The sequence below is a fragment of the Phoxinus phoxinus genome (assembly GCF_949152265.1).
Source record: "Phoxinus phoxinus genome assembly, chromosome: 7".
NCBI lineage: Eukaryota > Metazoa > Chordata > Actinopteri > Cypriniformes > Leuciscidae > Phoxinus > Phoxinus phoxinus.
The window spans coordinates 598903-620102 of NC_136882.1; the positions used below are offsets into that span (position 1 = coordinate 598903).

The following is a 21200-nucleotide window of genomic DNA, read 5'->3' on the forward strand; positions in this document are numbered from 1 at the left end:
GTCTACTGTTCTTCCCAGTAAGTGCTAGTCTTCCATCTTTAGGTAAGGGAATAATTTTACCTTCTTTCCAAATAGTGGGAAAACTCCTTTCATTAAACAGTCATTTAATATTTGACATAACGGACCGCAAACATAATCAGCCAAGCCAAGTACTTTACTGTCCAGCATGTCAGTACCCACTGAGCTGTGTTCGGGCAGGGACTTCAACAATTTTCTTACTTCCTGCTCCTCTACACTATTAAACTGGAAAGTGCAACTTTTATTTAACATCACATCATCTTTTATGAGCTTTAGGTAATTAGAATCATTATTGTCCATATTCTGCCTTAATGCATGCAACTTATTTATATAAAAATCATTAAAATAATGATCTTTCTTTTGGTCTCGCTTTTACAATACACTTTCTCATAGGGGCATGCCTGTCAACAATCTTCATAAATCTTTCCATAAAAATATTTAAGGCAGCCTCAGGCTCCTCAGCAACATACACATCAGTCCAATCAATACCACCAACATCCTCCAAAAAACATTCCGGAATAAATTTCTTAAAAATCATTTTATGTACTATATTGACTTTACATTTTGGAATTTTAGTTTTCCTGGTAATTGCTATGATATTATGGTCATTAAAACCCACAGATCGAGAAACTGGTTTAGTGCAGCATTCAGGAATATTTGTATAAATATGGTCTATGCAAGTGGCAGAAGTATGTCCAGCACTATTAGTAAAGACTCTGGTTGGTTGAGAGATCATCTGAGACAGATTACAAGCAGCTATCAATGAAACTATCTTTTGTTTCATTGGACATTGATTCGCAAACCAGTCAATGTTCATATCCCCGAGTAAAAAAATATCACCATTAACATCTGTAACTCTGTCAATTAAATCACATAAATTATTCAGGTATTGCACATCAGTCCCAGGAGGTCTATAGCAGCAACCGATTAGCACCGGCTTTAGGTGAGGAAGATGCACTTTAACCCATAACGATTCTAAATCATCTGTGATAAACTCAGAGCACAGTGTTGCCGTTAAGTTATCTCTGATATATAATGCCATGCCACCCCCATGTTTATTCCTGTCCCTTCTGAAAATATTATAGCCATCAATGGAAATCTCTGTATCAAAAACCGTAGCATCCAGGTGAGTCTCCGATACTGCCAATATATGAATGGTGTTTTCTTTAATTAGATGATTAAGTTCAAATGCCTTATTTCTGATGCTGCAGACATTCAAATGGGCCAAAACAAGACCCTTTGAAACTGAGAGGAGATGCTTATCATCCAAAGGCCTACTATCCATAATTATTATTATTTTTAAAATCAGTTCAGTCTATATGACCTCAAGTTAAGAAAAACCAGAGGACTAGTCTCTCGTTCCAGCTCTTGGCTCCAACTCCTGGCTGTTGGTGCCATTCCTATCCTTATGCTTTTGGGCAGGGGAATGGACAATAAGCTTGTCATGTCGGATGTAGGCTAGGCTATGTCACCTCGTTCTCTGGCAGCTTTCATGGCTGGAATGAGTTCCTTACGCTTTTGCCTGACGGCTTCAGTGTAGTCCTCATTCACATAGATGTTGGTGCCTTTCAGATCCTTGGTCTTTCCTAGAACAGCCATTTTATCTTTGTATCTGAGGAATTTGACCATGATAGGCCTAGGTCTTTTTCCAGAATGTCCGGATGTAGGGTAACCTTTTCTAGGTGACCCGAAACAGTCAAAGAGTTGATCCGATTTTCGCCACAGGGCAGCTCTGTGGACATAGGCATCCTTAACAGGGCATAGCAGATTAAGTTTCTCCTGATCTGATGATAAGAAAGGTGGAGGATAGAAGGCCTGCAGCATAATGGGACACGCAACATTAGAAGGGACCTTGGGGACGTAACCCTTCCTAGGGTGAATTAAGGCTTTCACCGTACCTGGTGCAAATTCTGGGCATGAAAGAGCAACCGACAAGGCTTGCAAGTCTCCAATTCTCTTGATGGAAGAAATAGCAAAGAGAAATAAAGTTTTTAGAGTAAGGTACTTTTCTGAAACCTCTTCAATAGGCTCGAAGGGAGCCAAAGCCAGTCCTTCAAGTACTATGGCCAAATCCCAAGCTGGTACTCTAGTGCGCAGTGCAGGCCTCCGCCTCAGAGTGTCATGAAGAAACGAGTAATGGGAGTATCTCTCCCCAATGATGCACCTCCCAAAGGAGTGTGGTAAGCAGATATAGCCATCAAATACACCTTTAAGGCGGAAGGAGATAATCCTGCAGAGAAACGTTCTTGCAAATAATCAAGTACTGAACCAACAGGGCAGTTTACTGCATTCAATTGTTCTCCACACCAAAAAGAGAACCGTCTCCACTTCAATGCATACAGGCCTCTCGTGGAGGGAGCTCTGGACTGGAGTATGGTCTCAATGACCTCGGTCGAGAGACCAGATTCTATGAGCTGAGATATCGGAGGAAAGGCGTACAGGTATAGCCTCAGCCACACCTCAACCATCGCATCCAGCCCCAGGGGAGCTGAGAGAATCAATGCTATACGAGCAGGGGACAATTGTGCCTGCATCATCGTCGAATCACAAACTACGCCTAGAAAAGTGGTCCTCTGAGATGGAAGGAGCATACTCTTTTTGGCGTTGGTCCTCGATCCTCAACCCCAACTTTCTTATCTGAGGCAGAACGACATCTCAATGCCAAACTGCCATCTGCTCGAGTTATGCTAAAATCAACCAGTCTTCGATATAATTCAACACGCAAATGCCCTGGAGTCTCAGTGGAGCCAGAGCTGCATTGACATATTTCATGAAAGTGCTGGGTGATAAACCGAGGCCGAAGAGAAGAACCCGATATTGGTACGCTTCGCCCCCGAAAGTGAACCTCAGGAACTTCCTGTGATGATGATGGATGGCTACATGGAAGTACGCGTCCTTCAAATATATTGTGACAAACCAGTCCTCGGACTGAATCTGTGACACGATCTGTTTGAGTGCAAGCATCTTGAACTTGAGTTTCTGAACCCTGCAGTTTATTCGGCGCAGGTCTGGAATAGGATGCAACCACCCATCTTTGGAACAATGAGGTAACTGCTGTAAATCCCTGACTCCGTGATGGGAGGAGGGATGACTCCCCGCCATCCCTTTCTATAGTCTTCTTTCGTAGAAGAGTCTGAACTTCTTGCTCAATAACCAGAGCCTGCTCGGGGTTCAATCTGGGCAGACAAGAACTGAACTGAATTTTGTAATCCTTTTCTATAGTGAGCAGGACCCAATGAGATATATTTGGCAGTAGCTTCCACGCTGCCAGAAAATCTGTTAAGGGGACCAGTCTCTCGAGACTGGCCTCTGGTATTGGTCGAACAGCCACTTCGGTGCCCTGAAACGGCGGACCAGCAGGGAACAACCGAACTGGCAGCAGCGTGGCCCTCCTCGAAGGGTCGCCCCCTATAGGGCACAGAGGAAAAAGGAACCGTATAATGAGGTGGAACCCATTTTTCCCCGGAGGGAACTGCCCTCAGAAGTTTGACGTCCTCGTCGTCTGGACTTCTTCTTAGTTGAAGGCTTCTTGGACAAGATCTGAGGACTTTTATTATCTGCGACCGCCACCCAGAGCACCCTGAATGTGGAGGAGCCCGAATGGCTCTGTTTTTGCTGCGCTCTGTGCTGCGAGGAGCTTGCAGACGGCCTAGACTGCTCCCGCCCAGCAGTCTCGGTGACCATAGATCAGCGAGGAAGAAACTTTTGAAATGCCGCTGCTTGTTTCTTCGCCTCCTGAAACTTCTCGACGATCATATTGACTGAGTCGCCGAAGAGGCTAGAAGCCGAGAGCGGAGCGTCCATAAGGACAGGTCTATCTTTGTCTTTCATATCTGATAGATTTAACTACAGATGTCTCTCCGTGGCCACCAGGGCTGCCATAGATCGGCCTACTGATTTAGCCGTCTCCTTGGTGGCCCGAGGAGACACATCTGTATCGCGACGCAATTCTCTAATTGTGTCCACGCTTACTTTCCTCACTTTCATCTTGGTCCTTTAACAGGTCAGCCTAATATGTTTACAATATAGACATTGTATGCAAGCATGCTGCAGCCTGACCTGCTGCTGAATACGCTTTACCCACCAGCGTCGATGTAGCTTAAAGAGGCTTGGTTGGTAATTTCGGGGACTTTAGTGATGATGCAGACTCAGGAGAAAGATGGCTCGCAAGCATCTCTTCAGCCCGAGGCATCGTCACAACCATGTTGTTTCAACCCTGAGATGTTACTATAATTAGATGTTTGAGGGGTGAAAACACAATATGAGACTGGTTTCTTCTACAATTTCAACACCTCGATTTGGAGATTGGTAAAAAACGTCAGTCCCCGACGAGGAGGCTGTGATCTGGATGGTAAGAAGCGTTCATCCAGCTTTTCTTTTAAACTTTCTGTTTCTCAGCTGGCCAATCAATGTCTAATTTAGGTAAAGCATGAGTCACAACCTCTATTAGCTCCTCAAAAGCAGGAATCCTCAAAATCCCCTGCATCAATGCTTACAACCTTCAGATCCTCAGGACTGGATAATTGTAACACTGGTGCCTCGCCCCGGGGAGAAGAAACCGCAGCGCATGCTTCTCCCTGAGACAAGGCACTGGATCTGGCAGGTGAAGGAAGAGATAGGGCTTGGCCCGTCTCAAACCCCTGTCAAATCCATTTGCGAACCCCAAGATGTGTGTCGCCACTGTGCCTTGGCAGAAGTGCACCCTGGGGATTGCGAGCTGAAGCAGCGTCTTCAAAGAACGCTTGGCGGGAGCGGAGCGTCCTCACAGACAGCTTATCGCAATGCTCACAGTCAGCCCCCTCGAGAACTGACTGGGCATGCTCCACTCTCAAACAAGCATCACACCGTTTGTGTGTGTCCCCACCCGTAAGGAAACGAGGGTAAGGAACAGCACACTGCTTGAACTGCTGCGTGTGCGTGTATGTATGTATGTATGTATGTATGTATGTATGTGTGTATGTGTGTATGTGTGTGTGTGTGTGTGTGTGTGTGTGTGTATCTGATTGTGCAATGACAAAAACCACACCAAATAGACAGCATCTCTGAGCTTCTGTGTCTTCAGCAAGCGCGGTCTGTTTCTGGGTATGCTTTATAGTTTCCTGGTCTGTGACGTCACCCGCCAATGACATCTCGTCACACCATTGGACTGATTTTACACGTGCTTCATGACGCAATCACGCAGTGGCGTTCCCACTGTGTCGACGCAGCTCGAGATCCCTTGAAAGGGAACTCACACTTATTTAAAAATAAAAATGATTAAATTACCATTATAACCAGTAGATGGCTGCAGAGGAGCCCTTATTTGCTTTTATAGGCTTAAATGCTGTTTTCACTACGTAATATTTATGAACTGGAGCCCTATGTACTTAAAATAAATCTGCACATTGTATTTTCTGTACAATAGGTCTATTTATTACCAAGGCATTTATTTGTCAATAATAGTCGAAATGGGGGGAAGTGTGAATAACTGCTTTGCATGTTGATTTAATGGGTGCCCCCAAACTTTCTGCTTACAGTGCTCCTAAACATTTTTCAGTTAGTTCAGCTACAGTGCTCCTAGCAAAAACTACCCCATTAACTTCCATAGTATTAATTTTTTTTTCTGCGTGAGTACTAGTACAGACTGAGTAGGTGTGTCCTGACTTCGACGTGTGTTTGACAGGGTGAACGGGTGAACTCTTACTATGACCAGAAGGACTATGCAGGCCGCAGTGTGCACTACTGGAAAGTTGTGCTGCCCTTGCTTGAGAAAATCCGAAACAAGCGCAGCATTCCTGAACCTCTGGAGCCGATGTTCATGCACTTTCACAGTAGAGACATACAGGTATGTATTATCTTCCTGCTTCTGTCTCACATGGTGGTTTGTCTCTAATGGTCTCTTTGTCTTCAGCCTTCTCAGGTGCGAGTATATGAGGAAGAGGCCGCCATCAGCTCTGCCACACTGCTTGACATCGAGGGCAACACCGACGACGCCATCGCAAAGCTGGAGAAGCTCAACAGCATCTCGTCTAACTGGCATCTTGCTAAGGTAACCGTGCTTTCTCTGGACGACAGTCACACTGGTTCAGCTTCAGAAGTTAAGTGATTGATATCGGTCTGTGAATGACCCTGACCTGATGAGGTTGTGGATGTGTGTTGATGGTCAGATCTATCAGAGGCTGTCGGAGGAGGCGGGAAATGGGATGGAGGAGACGCAGGACAGGAGCACCAACTTCCTCCTGCAGTTCAGGAAATACCTGACAAAGATTTATCAGGCCAGTCCAGAGGACATGGAAAAGGTATGTTAAACACCTCTGATGTTTGTGCTGCTCACTTTACTCCAGGGTTCCTCAAATCTGACCCTGGAGGGCCACTGTCCTAAAGAGTTCAGCTCTAGCATTAAACAAACACCGCTGAAGAATTTAATCAAGGTCTTCAGGATTGCTGGAAAGCTTGAGTTTTGAATGAACTAGTCCTTTAATTCTGTCTCTTCATGTTTTAAGTTGCCTGTTTCTATGGAGGATGTGATGGATATGCTGAACGAGGTCAACCAGCAGCTTACAGAAGATGGCGAGCGGGATGAAGATCATGTGGACTATCCGCTGACGTCCAGCCCCGGTCAGCCCACTGAGCCACATGTGAAGTTCTACACTCCGTCTCCATCTAAAAGTGCCACGTCTCCATCTAAAAGATCCATGGTATGTCATGGCACGTGTGCTTCTGCAGAAGCTTTGCTTGCGGTTTACAGAGCGTTACGGTTCCTGACTCTTGTTTCCCTCTCCAGTTCTCGCCCAAAACGACTCCACACTGGGCCGAGGACCAAAAGTCCCTCCTGCAGATGCTGTGCCAGCAGGTCGAGTCCTTGAAGGTCAGTCGCACCTCCACCGCTTGTGGCAGAATCAGTCAGTGTTTTATAGTGTTGTCTTCCCTGTTCCCTTCTCTGTGCTTCCCATTGTTTCCTGTTTCATCTATGCGGTCCTGTCTAATAAATGCTGTAAGCAAGTGTTGTTTTAGAAAGTTTTTTGATGATTTTTCTAGTTGTTTTAAATTCGGACATGTGAGACTGGTCAGCAGCTCTTTGTGAAATTAATACAGACAAGTTTCAGATTTTAGGGTTTGTAATATCATGTTTTGTTTTCCGTCTCACACAGAATGAGGTTCATGACCTTCGCCTTAATTCCCCTGAAGCGACAGCATCCTCATATAGGATGTACAGAGATAGTTATCCTGCAGAAGGACTTCAGGAAGGATTTCCTGGAGCGCAGGCGTTCCATGGTGCGCCTCTTACTGGTCAGTTCATGAGTTGCTTTATTCCCCAAATCTGCTGTCTTTTACATTTGTAGTGTATACCAGTGGTTCTCAATGTTCTTATTCAACCAAACAAATATTCTTGCTGGCACACCAGATTTGAAGAGGGAGGACAAGAATTTGAGTTAAAATGACTTTAAATTGTGATGTTTTCCACAAAGCAACCAAATTCAGAAGACTCCAATCACATGGAAACCTTTTATGGTGCTTTTTTGTGCCATTTGAGCTTGAAGTTTACAATTCTCATCCTTGGGTTTCGTGTATAATGTAAGATTAAAGATATTTTATTTGAAATCTAAGAGCTTTCATTCTCTCAATCGTCAGATATGCAACTTCCTCTGTGATGCTTTGAAAAGTTCATAAATAGAATGTAAAACTAATCCATATGAATTGTGCGATTTAGTCCAAATTAAATGAAGAGACTTGATCACTTTTTATGATGAAGAGATTTAATTTGGGCTTTTATTCACATAAACATTTATCAACTCGCGCATCAGTTGTGGTAAATGGAAGCTCAAGCATGTTCCCTTGACGTGCGAGAAAGAATGAGGTTCGGTCTCGTGTTACTCAGCATGTTTGAGCTTCCTGAAGAACCAAATGAGGGTCATTCTTGTTAATTCATATTACCTTTTTTTGGCCCGCCTTTTTATATTCCCTTTAGACACGACTGGTATCTGATATGTGTTTACATTAATTTCTGCCTAAAATTATTGTTGGTGATCACTTTACTTTGCGCATGTAGACCCTCTAATTTACCGCAAAAAAAAAGTTCTACTTCTAAATGGTGACATCACCAAAAAAATGCCAACCACTTGTGTATACAATATTTAAGACATAATTAAAATCCACTCCTTTTTTTCTCAGTTGCCACTACAGGTCCGTCTGCGTACTACAACCAGTCTCCAGGATATAATTCACAGTATCTTCTACGCCCTGCTGCAAATGTTACACCAACAAAGGTAGTGGAGTGCTTTTTAAGTAAATGCAATATAATATACCTTTTTAGTAACCAAGAAATGGCAGAGAGAATCGATATAAAAGTATTGTTTGTTTACCTCTGCAGGGCCCAGTATACGGGATGAATCGTCTTCCTCCACAGCAGCATATGTATGCCTACCAACAATCAACACACACACCACCTCTTCAGTCAACTCCTGCATGCATATATCCTCAAGAGCAGGTCTTTGGTGCTCCCATCCGCTTTGAGTCTCCAGCTACATCCTTACTCTCTCCATACAGTGAAGAGTATTATGGTCACAATTTTCCTCAACCTACAGTCAATCCAACATTGCCAGAGCCTGGATATTTCACTAAGCCATGTGTCGATACATCCACGCAGCCATCCAAGAGCAGTGAAAACAAGGCTGTTGACCCCAAGATGAGTCTTGGGTCGCAGTTCACAGGTGAACCTCCTAAGGTTCCAAACTTTGGGGGGGTTGACGGTGCCCCATCAACATCAGCAACAACTTCATTCAAGTTCAACTCCAATTTTAAGTCCAATGATGGTGATTTCACGTTTTCCTCTGCTCAGATGAAAAATAGTGAAAGCCTCTTGGGACTTCTGACGTCAGATATTCCTCCCAAAGCGGAAGGACCATCAGAACCGAAACATCAGACCCAAGAGCATCCGCCTAGCCAGGGTGGAGTCTTTACTTTTGGGAGTAAAAGTGCCACAGGGTTTTCATTCACAGATGCTGCTCAGAGCAAAATTAATATTTTTGGCAACACTGACCAAAGATTTAGCTTTGCAAGTGGAACCAAACCAGTATTAGGAAATCCAGAGGCTCGGGAAGAGAAAAGTGTGGAAAGTGATAATGATAGCACCCATGTGGAAGAGGAAGAGGATGGACCTCATTTTGAGCCCATTGTGCCTCTTCCTGATAAGGTTGATGTGAAAACTGGTGAGGAGGAGGAAGAGGAGATGTTCTGTAAGAGAGCAAAGCTCTTCCGGTTTGACCCTGAGACTAAGGAATGGAAAGAGAGGGGCATTGGAAGTTTCAAAATTCTAAAACACAGAACATCCGGTAAAGTTCGTCTGTTGATGAGGAGGGAACAGGTTCTCAAAATCTGTGCTAATCACTATATCACTGCAGATATGGTCCTCAAACCCAATGCTGGATCTGACAAGTCCTGGGTGTGGTATGCTATGGATTATGCAGATGAAATGCCCAAGACTGAGCAGTTGGCCATTCGTTTTAAAACGGCGGATGAGGCCGCACTGTTTAAATTCAAATTTGAGGAGGCTCAAAAATTCATTCTAGAGTCCCCACAAGGCCAACAAATGGAAAATAAATGTGAAACTCCGAAGCCTCATGTTTCATCCAAAGAAATGGATCTTAAAACACTCTTTTCCAAGAAGACGGGTGAATGGGACTGTGATGTGTGCTGTGTAAGAAACGCTCCCACATCTGCAGTGTGTGTTGCCTGCAACAGTGCAGCTCCGTCTACAGCAAAGGAAAAACCTGTAGAGTCCCCACATGGCCAACAGTTGAAAAAGAAATGTGAAACTCCAAAGGTTCAGGTTTCATCCAAAGAAATGGATCTTAAAACAATGTTTTCCAAGAAGACGGGTGAATGGGACTGCAATGTGTGCTGTGTAAGAAACGCTCCCACATCTGCAGTGTGTGTTGCCTGCAACAGTGCAGCTCCGTCTACGGCAAAGGAAAAACCTGTAGAGTCCCCACATGGCCAACAGTTGAAAAAGAAATGTGAAACTCCAAAGGTTCAGGTTTCATCCAAAGAAATGGATCTTAAAACAATGTTTTCCAAGAAGACGGGTGAATGGGACTGCAATGTGTGCTGTGTAAGAAACGCTCCCACATCTGCAGTGTGTGTTGCCTGCAACAGTGCAGCTCCGTCTACAGCAAAGAACAAACCTGTAGAGGAACTCAAAGGCTCTGCACCTCCGCACACTTTTTCTTTTGGACTTACTGGAGACACTGATGTCAGCTCAAAGGGTTTAGCATTTGGGTCTTTTCAATTTGGATCAAATGATTCTGCAGTAACCTCTGTTGACCTTGCAGCTCAGGCTGATAAGAAAACTATTCAGACTGATACACCACAACATGCGAAAGTGTCAGCAACTCCAGTACTCCCTTTTAGCTCTGGTTTTGGCTCTCAATTTGTCAAGAAAGAGGGTCAATGGGACTGTGACGCCTGCTTTGTGAGGAATGATGCTTCAGCAACTGAATGTGTTTCTTGCAAAGCCCCCTGCAGCACTGAGTTAGCTGCCATGTTTGGTAAAAAAGAGGGACAGTGGGATTGTGACACTTGCCTGGTAAGAAATGAAGGTACAGCTAGGCAGTGTGTCTCATGTCAGGCAGCAAACCCAAATATAAAAGGCAAGACCTCTACTGCACCATCAAGTTCCTCTTTTTCATTCAGTTTTGGTAGTTCTAGCAAGCAACCTGCTGCAACAGGATTTACAGCTAATTTCAATCCAGGTCCTGCTTTTCAGTTTGGAACAAGTAAGGAAAAAACATCCTCAGAAGGTTTCAAGTTTGTAGACTCCTCTACAACTCAGGCTGATAAATCAAGCAGTTCAAATTTTTCGTTTTCCATGCCAGTGCCCGCTGGTGGTTTCAAGTTTGGCATTGCAGAATCTGAGGCAGACGCACTAGACGGACAGTCACAAAATGGATCTGCATCTCACCTCCTGAAAAATATTGCTGAACTTCACAGAGAGAATGAAAAAGAGGCAATCCCAAGTTCCTCAGATGAGCCCTTTGACACAGGTAGTCACGAGAATAATCCCCTCCTTACCGGTAAGCCTAACTCTTTTAGTTTTGCTGACTTGGCAACGTGCTCACAAGGTAGTTTTCAGTTTGGCCAGGAGGATCCCACTTTCAAAGGCTTTGCCGGGGCTGGCCAGCAGCTGTTTACGGGAATTAATTCCAGCTCCAAGACCGACACTTCTGCCGATCAAGAAGATGAAATGTACAAAACAGAGGATAATGACGATATTCAGTTTGAACCAGTTGTTCAGATGCCTGAGAAGGTTGACCTTGTTACAGGGGAAGAGGATGAAAAAAGCTTGTATTCGCAGCGTGTCAAACTCTTCAGATTTGATACAGAAACAAGCCAATGGAAAGAAAGAGGAGTTGGCATCCTTAAACTGCTCAAAAATAATAAGAATGGGCGACTTAGAGTTCTTATGAGGAGAGAGCAGGTGTTGAAGGTATGTGCTAATCATTGGATAACAACCACAATGAACTTGAAGCCCCTCTCTGGGTCAGACCGAGCCTGGATGTGGATTGCCAATGACTTTTCAGATGGAGATGCCAGATTAGAACAGCTTGCAGCAAAATTCAAAACACCAGAGCTTGCAGAAGAATTTAAGCTAAAATTTGTGGAGTGTCAGCAGCTGCTATTGGATATTCCTTTACAGACCCCTCACAAGCTTGTGAATACTGGCAGAACGGCCCATCTTATACAGAAAGCTGAAGAAATGAAATCTGGTCTTAAAGACCTCAAATCATTCTTGACTTTCCAAAGCAAGGATGATGAAAGTAGCATTGCAGGTATCAGTAACTCTTCAGTTATAGTCAAGCTCGACTCTGAAAGCACCACAACTGCTTTAGAATGGGATAATTATGATTTGCAAGAAGAAGCGCTTGAGAACTATGCTGATTCTTCTGTGTGCAATACCTCTTTGCAGCCTGATCCAGTAGCAAAAAATTTGTTCCGTTTTGGCGAATCGTCCACAGGCTTTAATTTCTGTTTTCAGCCTATTCTCAGTCCCTCCAAGTCTCCATCTAAGCTAAACCAGAGCCAGGCTTCTGTTGGCACAGATGATGAACAAGAAGCATCGCAAGAGGAAGAGCGAGATGGTCAGTACTTTGAGCCTGTTGTGCCATTGCCTGATCTTGTTGAGGTCTCAACAGGAGAGGAGAACGAGCAAGTCATTTTCAGCCACAGGGCCAAACTATACCGCTATGATAAAGAACTTAGTCAGTGGAAGGAAAGAGGTATAGGAGACCTTAAACTACTACAAAACTACGAAACAAAGCGTGTTAGACTTGTGATGAGGCGGGACCAGGTCCTGAAACTGTGTGCAAACCATTGGATTGCTTCAGATATGAATCTTGAGCCCATGAAAGGATCTGAGAAAGCATGGATCTGGAGTGCCTTCGATTTTGCTGAAGGGCAGGGCAAGGTTGAACAGTTGGCTGTACGGTTTAAACTGGAGGAAACGGCAAGTACTTTCAAAGAAGTCTTCGAAGAGGCAAAGACTGCCCAGGAAAAAGACACTCTTCTCACCCTGCCTTCCGCAAGAGTACCTGCCTTCACCGAAGAGCCACTTTGTGGTAAGGCTGCAGTTGCTGTACTTGAGGAAACCACAAAAGAACGTACTGCACTACCTGAGGTTGAAAGCAGTCCTAAACTAGATGGGTCGCCTGGGGCAGAGCTTGGCACTCAGATCTTCAAGACTCCCAAGTTCTCTCTGGTCTCTCCTCCCAAGTTTGTCTTTGGGTCTGACTCTGTGCAGAAGATCTTTGGGAGCCCTTTGTCATCAACAGAGAAATCTCCTGTTATGATTCCCAGTCCAAAAGATGAGGAAACGAGTGCCTCAAGACTGAAAACCTCTGGACAGGCAGTGACCAGTCAGACATCCATTGTGAATCCTTTCAGCATCCCAACAAGTAAGCTATATTCTGTGCCCATAGTTTATGAATAAAACGGTTTAGATGTCTTCGTATAGATCAGGGATGTCCAATCCTGTTCTCAGTAGTCCTTACCGTCCTGTAGTTTTAGTTCCAACCCTGCTCCCTGCAATGTTTCAAGTAGTCCTAAAGATAATGATTAGCTGGTTTAGGCGTTTAATAAAGGTTGGAGCTAAACGCATCCCTAGTTTATATTCTAGTTGTCCGGTTTCCTGGTTTATTTGCAAGTTCATGATATTATTGGGCATTGTTCATTGATGTATGTTTTCCCAAGGAAGAAAAAAAAGTCCTTGCAATCTGTCGCCTCTGAAATGTCTCCTTTACAGCTGATGTCATTAAGCCCATGTTTCTGTCGTATAGAGACTGATTTTCACCATCCACTCAACAACTGAGATAAATTCAAGTCCCTGACAAGAATAACAAAACAAATCTTTAACACATAACTTTTTTTTAGGTTTGGATTTTAGGCTTTTCAAAAATAATCCAATGGCATTTTGGAGCTGCACATCAGCCACCCAGTTTGAAGCCCAAGGTATTTGAGGTCACAGTTTACTGTGGCACACAGAGTTCTGGCATGAGCCAGGAGACCTGACCTTGGCTGAATGATGTGTTAACTTAAACATTGTTTCCTTGGCCTCAATCAAAACGTTTGCATGATCTGAAATTGGCTAACCTTTAGCTGTCTGTTTGAAACTTTAGTTGAATTTACAATTAAAGTGATCCAGTGGCTTCAAAGTCCTTAAAGTATTCAGCAGGGAGTGTCTTGTAAAGTTATTTTCCCATCTAAAAATGTGACACCAACAGGTGTGGTTACTGGGATGTGGTGTTGCAAGGTTTTTTGTGTCTGCTATATATGCGTGTGTGTATGCATGCACACACACACACACGTGTAGCAGATGTGTTCCAATATTGTGGACTTCTGCTGCTTAGACTTCTGTTGATGTAGTGAATAAAAAACAGAGCTATTTGGATTTCAGTAATGATGTGGTTGCTCTTTACTGTCTTAAACGCAGTGGTCAAGATGCATGATAGGGCTGCATTATTTTTCTCTAAATTGTAATCATATACATTTTTATCAATAGAATTTGTATTAAAACACGGCACATTTTTCTGACGGACTACAGAGATCAGACTCTGTATAGAGTAGGGATGGGCATTTTGCAAAAATATTGCATTTGAATATTCGGGGTCATAAAAATCTAATATTCGTTTATTTTAATCACATTTAACGAAAAATGTTTTTTTTTTTTAAAGTTAATTTTTATTTATTTATTTGTCACCATTCCTGAACAAGCTTACGATTAGGCAATATACACAACAAGCTTACAATATAACGTTTTCTTTTAGTTGAAAACATTAAACAGTTGGCCTATGTGTAAACAAAAAATATAAATAGCAAAAGGATTTGAGGTCAAGCAGCGCGGATGGGAAAAAACACCTAATAAAGCAGAGTAGCAGACTGTGCCAGATATCGTACAGAACGTACACACACTCGAGTCGCCAGCAGTTTATGCGGGAGTAAGAACGTGCTGCGCTGACAGAACACCGTTATCTTGGTCTCTGAAACGTCTAAGTTCTTAACCTGTCTCCCTCAATGAAACTTAAGGGAAGTGTCTCAAAATCATTTTGATATTGGATAAGTCATCTCGGATCACGCGCGCTACACTGCGCTTACCTGCAGTCGTGATGCCTTTCCTCAGTCGACTGCTGTCTGGATTTCAAGTGATTTCTCATTGTGTTAATAATATTATAACTCCAGATTCAATAATTAATTTGATCAAAAGTAATTCCATTTTGTAAGAGCATTTAGTAACATCATTTACAATAGTAATTCTAAACTTCGCGAGGCAGACGACGACATTATGATCAAATACAAACAACTTGTTAAACAGGTGCCACAGCGCCAGCCAGAGGATTTAATTATAACTGCGAGTTAGTGCTTGGGATTTATCAGGGATTCACTGCATTTACGGCCAGCAAAGCATTTACGGCTTATAAAATTCAAATAGTATTTTATTTTTCGAATAATAATTACAGATCGAATATTCGTGCACATCCCTAGTATAGAGGACACAAAAAACAAGAGTTAGGGCTGCACAATTATGACATGATCAAAATATTTCTCTTAAAATATCGCAATTAATCATGTTGATTAATAGCACTTGCATTAAAAAACTTTTTTAAATGAAGAAACTTCATCAGTAAATGACAATTCTATAAGAAGTTATTGCAATGCCAATGATTTGCAGAAAATCAAGATAATTGGTTATTTATAGAATCCCCCTTGACTCCATGAAATCTTTCTTCGGTCTCTTGAGATGACCTGACTGACAGGTGGCTGCTTTTAAATGTTAAGTGTTCACATGTATATTTTCAGTGGTGGAATGTAACAAAGTATTTGTACTTCGTTACTGTACTTAAGTAAATTTTTACGTATCTATACTTTACTTAAGTAAAAAAAATAATGCATACTTTTACTTTTACTCAAGTAGATTTTTCAGCAATTATCTGTACTTTGTACTCCACTACATTATTAAAATGCGTGTCGTTACATCCTTCCGAATCTCTTGCATAAAATGTTTTTGGTCGACTGACGTTTTGGCGTTGCTGGCCAATGCACGTTGAAACAGATCGGAGATCTGATTGGTCAAAGAACTCACGCGCTCAGCGCGCGTTTTGAAACAACACAACACATTGCTTGCATGTTTTAAGAGAAGCACTCACCTCACCCTTGTCAAATTTAGTTTGGTGCTTATTTTTGTCTCATTCTAATGTGTTATACATTAGGGGTGTAACGGTATGTATTCGTACCGGACCGTTTCGGTATAGGACTTTCGATGCGGTGCACATGAATGCAATCTTTCACGTGAATTAGGCTAGTTGTGTGCGGAACATATTCCGAGTTTCCACACGAACATTAAGTGTCGGAAGTCTCCGCGTTGCACTTGAGCGCGCACTGTACGGGCCGGGTTCGGACAAATATTTAGATATGTTCAGCTTCGGCTCGGGCTCGGTCACATCAGCGCGATAAGGCATTAAACATTTTACACTTAAAACAGCTTATTATGTAGGTAGCCAATGTGCCTGATGCTTTCACTTGATGCAAACGTTCGTTTTTGTGATTAAAATACATGCAAAATATGACCATAACATCTGTCTTCCTGTGTGCGGAAATTTGTTTATGTTGCTGTGACAACGAAACACGCGCCTGTGTTAAAAGCGTGCTCCGTGCGCGCTGATGCGATCATCTGTTGACATTTCCAAATGCCTTTCAGTTGCTTAATAAAAGCAGGCTTTCCACACAAACAAACGTACGCGTGTCATTAGTATGAGGAACAAAAATGGGATTTTAACTGTCGGTTTCGGGTCGGGCTCGGACATAAATATCTTTATGCCTGTCGGGCATTTTTTTCTCTCTCTCCTCTCGCTAGCTAGTGTCATGGCCAATATTGGTTTGAGAGTATTTTATTTAGTGGAGAACTTTGCAGCAGTATTTTATTTATTATTCTTTTTTATTTATTATATTTAATTAAAAAGTGTGTTTAAAAAAATGTAAACAAATTGTTAAAAAAAAAAGTTTATAGTAAACAACCAGCAGTTTAATGTTTTGCATTTCTTTCCCTTACTGTACCGAAAATGAACCGAACCGTGACTTTAAAACCGAGGTACGTACTGAACCGTGATTTTTGCATACCATTACCCTATTATACATTATTAGCCTAATGCTTTTGGATTTTCTGTAATCAATGGAGTATAAGCCTCAAATGCAGTTTTAGCTACATTTTCCCCATGCAGGCCAAGGTAAAGGACTAAAGCAACTGTTGTTGAGCAGAATAAACTGGTCATACAAATTTGATTAAAGTGTTCAGAATAACACTCACCTGTGTGCTTTTGAGGTTTTTTTTTTTACTGCTCTTAATAGTATAGTAAAAATGAAATAAATTGTATGTCATAATTGGCTTAGCTTAATTAATATTTAATGAGTAATAAGTAAATAACCAGATTTTTACAGTGTGTCAGTATTGCAGAGAGCTTGCACAACAACCCTTTCCAGTACACAATAGAAATTGTTTGTGATTATTACAATTGAACAGCCCAGACATCGAGACAACTGATTGTACTTTTACTTAAAAAAAATACTTTAAAGTAAATTTAAAAGTATGTACTTATGACTTTTACTTAAGTAAGATGTTGATGTAGTAATTGTACTTTTACTTAAGTATATATTTTGCAGGGTAATTGTACTTTTACTTAAGTACTAAACTTGAGTACTTCCTCCACCACTGTATATTTTGAAGGATGTCAGTATCTGCAGCTCATCTGTTCTCAGTATGTCGAATGTGTTCGAAAGAAACCGCTCTGTTGACTCGAGAACTGTTGTACCTGTACGTTTGATTCGAGAACTGTTGACTCGAGAACCGCTGTACCTGTACGTTTGATTCGAGAACTGATGACTCGAGAACCGCTGTACCTGTACGTTCGATTCGAGAACTCTTGCCTCGAGAACCGCTGTACCTGTACGTTCGATTCGAGAACTGTTGAGACGAGAACCGCTGTACCTGTACGTTCGATTCGAGAACTCTTGCCTCGAGAACCGCTGTACCTGTACGTTCGATTCGAGAACTGTTGACTCGAGAACCGCTGTACCTGTACGTTCGATTCGAGAACTGTTGACTCGAGAACCGCTGTACCTGTACGTTTGATTCGAGAACTGATGACTCGAGAACCGATGTACCTGTACGTTCGATTCGAGAACTCTTGCCTCGAGAACCGCTGTACCTGTACGTTCGATTCGAGAACTGTTGAGACGAGAACCGCTGTACCTGTACGTTCGATTCGAGAACTCTTGCCTCGAGAACCGCTGTACCTGTACGTTCGATTCGAGAACTGTTGACTCGAGAACCGCTGTACCTGTACGTTCGATTCGAGAACTGATGACTCGAGAACCGCTGTACCTGTACGTTCGATTCGAGAACTGTTGACACGAGAACCGCTGTACCTGTACGTTCGATTCGAGAACTGTTGACTCGAGAACCGCTGTACCTGTACGTTCGATTCGAGAACTGTTGACACGAGAACCGCTGTACCTGTACATTCGATTCGAGAACTCTTGCCTCGAGAAACGCTGTACCTGTACGTTCGATTCGAGAACTGTTGAGACGAGAACCGCTGTACCTGTACGTTCGATTCGAGAACTGTTGACTCGAGAACCGCTGTACCTGTACCTGTACGTTCGATTCGAGAACTGTTGACTCGAGAACCGCTGTACCTGTACGTTCGATTCGAGAACTCTTGCCTCGAGAACCGCTGTACCTGTACCTGTACGTTCGATTCGAGAACTGTTGACTCGAGAACCCCTGTACCTGTACGTTCGATTCGAGAACTGTTGACTCGAGAACCGCTGTACCTGTACGTTCGATTCGAGAACTGATGACTCGAGAACCGCTGTACCTGTACGTTCGATTCGAGAACTGTTGACTCGAGAACCGCTGTACCTGTACGTTCGATTCGAGAACTGTTGACACGAGAACCGCTGTACCTGTACGTTCGATTCGAGTTCTGTTGACTCGAGAACCGCTGTACCTGTACGTTCGATTCGAGAACTGATGACTCGAGAACCGCTGTACCTGTACGTTCGATTCGAGAACTGATGACTCGAGAACTGCTGTACCTGTACGTTCGATTCGGGAACTGTTGACACGAGAACCGCTGTACCTGTACGTTCGATTCGAGAACTGATGACTCGAGAACCGCTGTACCTGTACGTTCGATTCGAGAACTGTTGACTCGAGAACCGCTGTACCTGTACGTTCGATTCGAGAACTGTTGACACGAGAACCGCTGTACCTGTACGTTCGATTCGAGAACTGATGACTCGAGAACCGCTGTACCTGTACGTTCGATTCGAGAACTGTTGACTCGAGAACCGCTGTACCTGTACGTTCGATTCGAGAACTGTTGACTCGAGAACCGCTGTACCTGTACGTTCGATTCGGGAACTGTTGAGACGAGAACCGCTGTACCTGTACGTTCGATTCGAGAACTGTTGACTCGAGAACCGCTGTACCTGTACGTTCGATTCGAGAACTGTTGACTCGAGAACCGCTGTACCTGTACGTTCGATTCGAGAACTGTTGACACGAGAACCGCTGTACCTGTACGTTCGATTCGAGTTCTGTTGACTCGAGAACCGCTGTACCTGTACGTTCGATTCGAGAACTGATGACTCGAACCGCTGTACCTGTACGTTCGATTCGGGAACTGTTGACACGAGAACCGCTGTACCTGTACGTTCGATTCGAGAACTGTTGACACAAGAACCGCTGTACCTGTACGTTCGATTCGAGAACTGTTGACTCGAGAACCGCTGTACCTGTACGTTCGATTCGGGAACTGTTGCCTCGAGAACCGCTGTACCTGTACGTTCGATTCGACAACTGATGACTCGAGAACCGCTGTACCTTTACGTTCAATTCGGGAACTGTTGCCTCGAGAACCGCTGTACCTTTACGTTCGATTCGAGAACTGTTGCCTCGAGAAACGCTGTACCTGTACGTTCGATTCGAGAACTGTTGACTCGAGAACCGCTGTACCTGTACGTTCGATTCAGTCTGATTTGGGGAACTAGTTCAACCACTAAAAGAACCGGTTCAAAACTGGACGTCACTAATTGAAAGTTACAATGAATTGATTCATATTAACCTCCTTGTGTGTAATGTGTTTTTCATGCTAGTTATCATGCTAACTTTACAGAATTATGTTTTTACTTCAATTTGTTTTTTGAAATATAAACATTTAAATGTTGGCTTTAAATAAAATTGAAGGATTTATTAAAAAACATTTTCTTTTCTGAGGTTAATGTGACGTTGCACATTGTTCTCCAGCTGTTTTATTGATGTCTTTCTGCGGTTGAAACACTGGTTGATGGATTACATGAGACATGATTGATTTCAGTGAGTTGTTCTGTATCTGTATCCTTCTGATGTTCATTGTTTATTTGCTGCTGTAATGGGAGGCGCGACACAATGTTCTGTTCATCCACTGAAAACAGCGTAGACTAAAATATCAATTCATATCTAGAAATATGTAGCCTATATTTTAATTTTTTTACCCAGCCCTATTGTTCGGGAAGTTCTTCTCAATGCTATTTGAAGTTTCTGCAAGGTGCTTGACTCTCACTGTCCAGTTCATGCCATATCTGTCTGTATTTAACAGTGGAATAATGCAAGTCTATTGTGTAATTTTGTCAGTGAAGAGTAACTGGATTTCATAGGATTGAAACTGGCGATGAGATGTTTGTGCAGAACAGGACAGAAGGCCTACAGTTACGCCTGGGCTGTGCTTGGGTTTCCAGCTGGCTCTTTGGACACTGTTGTTTGTTTCTGAGGCTACGTCTACATTAATCTGGATACATTTGGAAATGGCGTTTTCGTTTAAAAACCTTCTCCGTCCACACTAGCGTTTTCAGGTGTTTTCTGACGTTTCAGGGTGGATGAGAAGCTTTTGGAAACGCCTGAAAACCTGAAATTCACCTTTACTGCGCATGCGTAAAAGCTCACTGAGATACAGACGGAAAAATAAATGTTATCGCACAATTCTTTTATTTAATCAAAACGCTGTCTCAGTGTAGACGGAAGGCCAAAGCAGAGAGAAAATAGTGTGGACATGGCCCGAGTAAACTCCACTGACAGGACTCATCTTCTATACTCTTTCAAAATCAAGGTCAGGACAAACGCTTCTTGACTTGTACCTTGTGAACACACTTGTTAGCAGTTAGCACACTCAATTCCCATCACATGCTCAGACAGCAAACGGACAACTGAAGTATACTTTCGGCTTTAAGTACTAGTTGGATGTTGTGAGTCTTCTAACCAGCTAACAAATCAGTGTGTGAATCTGCATGCAATGCTGAGGGATTTTATTTCACTAAACCTGTTTAGGTGTTGTTGCTTCCTACCTCATTCTTATGCTGTAGTTTACGTGCTTCATATGTTCCCTCACTATAAGTTAATGATGGATCACCGTGTTTCCCCATTATAGTCAAGATAAAGAGTTGTGCCTAATATATACCCTCTTTACTTTTCAGATGAGTGACAGAACATTTACATTTGGCAGACGCTTTTATCCAAAGCGACTTGCATTTAAGTTATAGATTTTATCAGTTCATGCATTCACTGTGAATTTAATGGCAGTGCCATAACTGTATCTTCTCCAATCAGCATCTGCATACAC

General features: G+C 42.9%; 1 protein-coding gene across 5 annotated transcripts in view; it reads left to right on the forward strand.

Moving 5' to 3' along the window:
- LOC307001465 (E3 SUMO-protein ligase RanBP2-like) overlaps positions 1-21200 on the forward strand; it is a 63821-nt gene that overhangs the window by 16040 nt on the left and 26581 nt on the right. For 3 of the 5 annotated variants that reach the window (XM_079617967.1, XM_079617968.1, XM_079617969.1), the window contains exons 12-20: positions 5681-5842; positions 5909-6046; positions 6165-6296; positions 6501-6695; positions 6782-6865; positions 7149-7287; positions 8170-8264; positions 8369-12947; positions 13423-13500. In XM_079617967.1, coding sequence (XP_079474093.1) covers positions 5681-5842; positions 5909-6046; positions 6165-6296; positions 6501-6695; positions 6782-6865; positions 7149-7287; positions 8170-8264; positions 8369-12947; positions 13423-13500 — 5602 coding nt within the window. The remainder of the gene's footprint in view (positions 1-5680; positions 5843-5908; positions 6047-6164; positions 6297-6500; positions 6696-6781; positions 6866-7148; positions 7288-8169; positions 8265-8368; positions 12948-13422; positions 13501-21200) is intronic. The other 2 variants (XM_079617971.1, XM_079617970.1) reach the window with 1 other exon arrangement.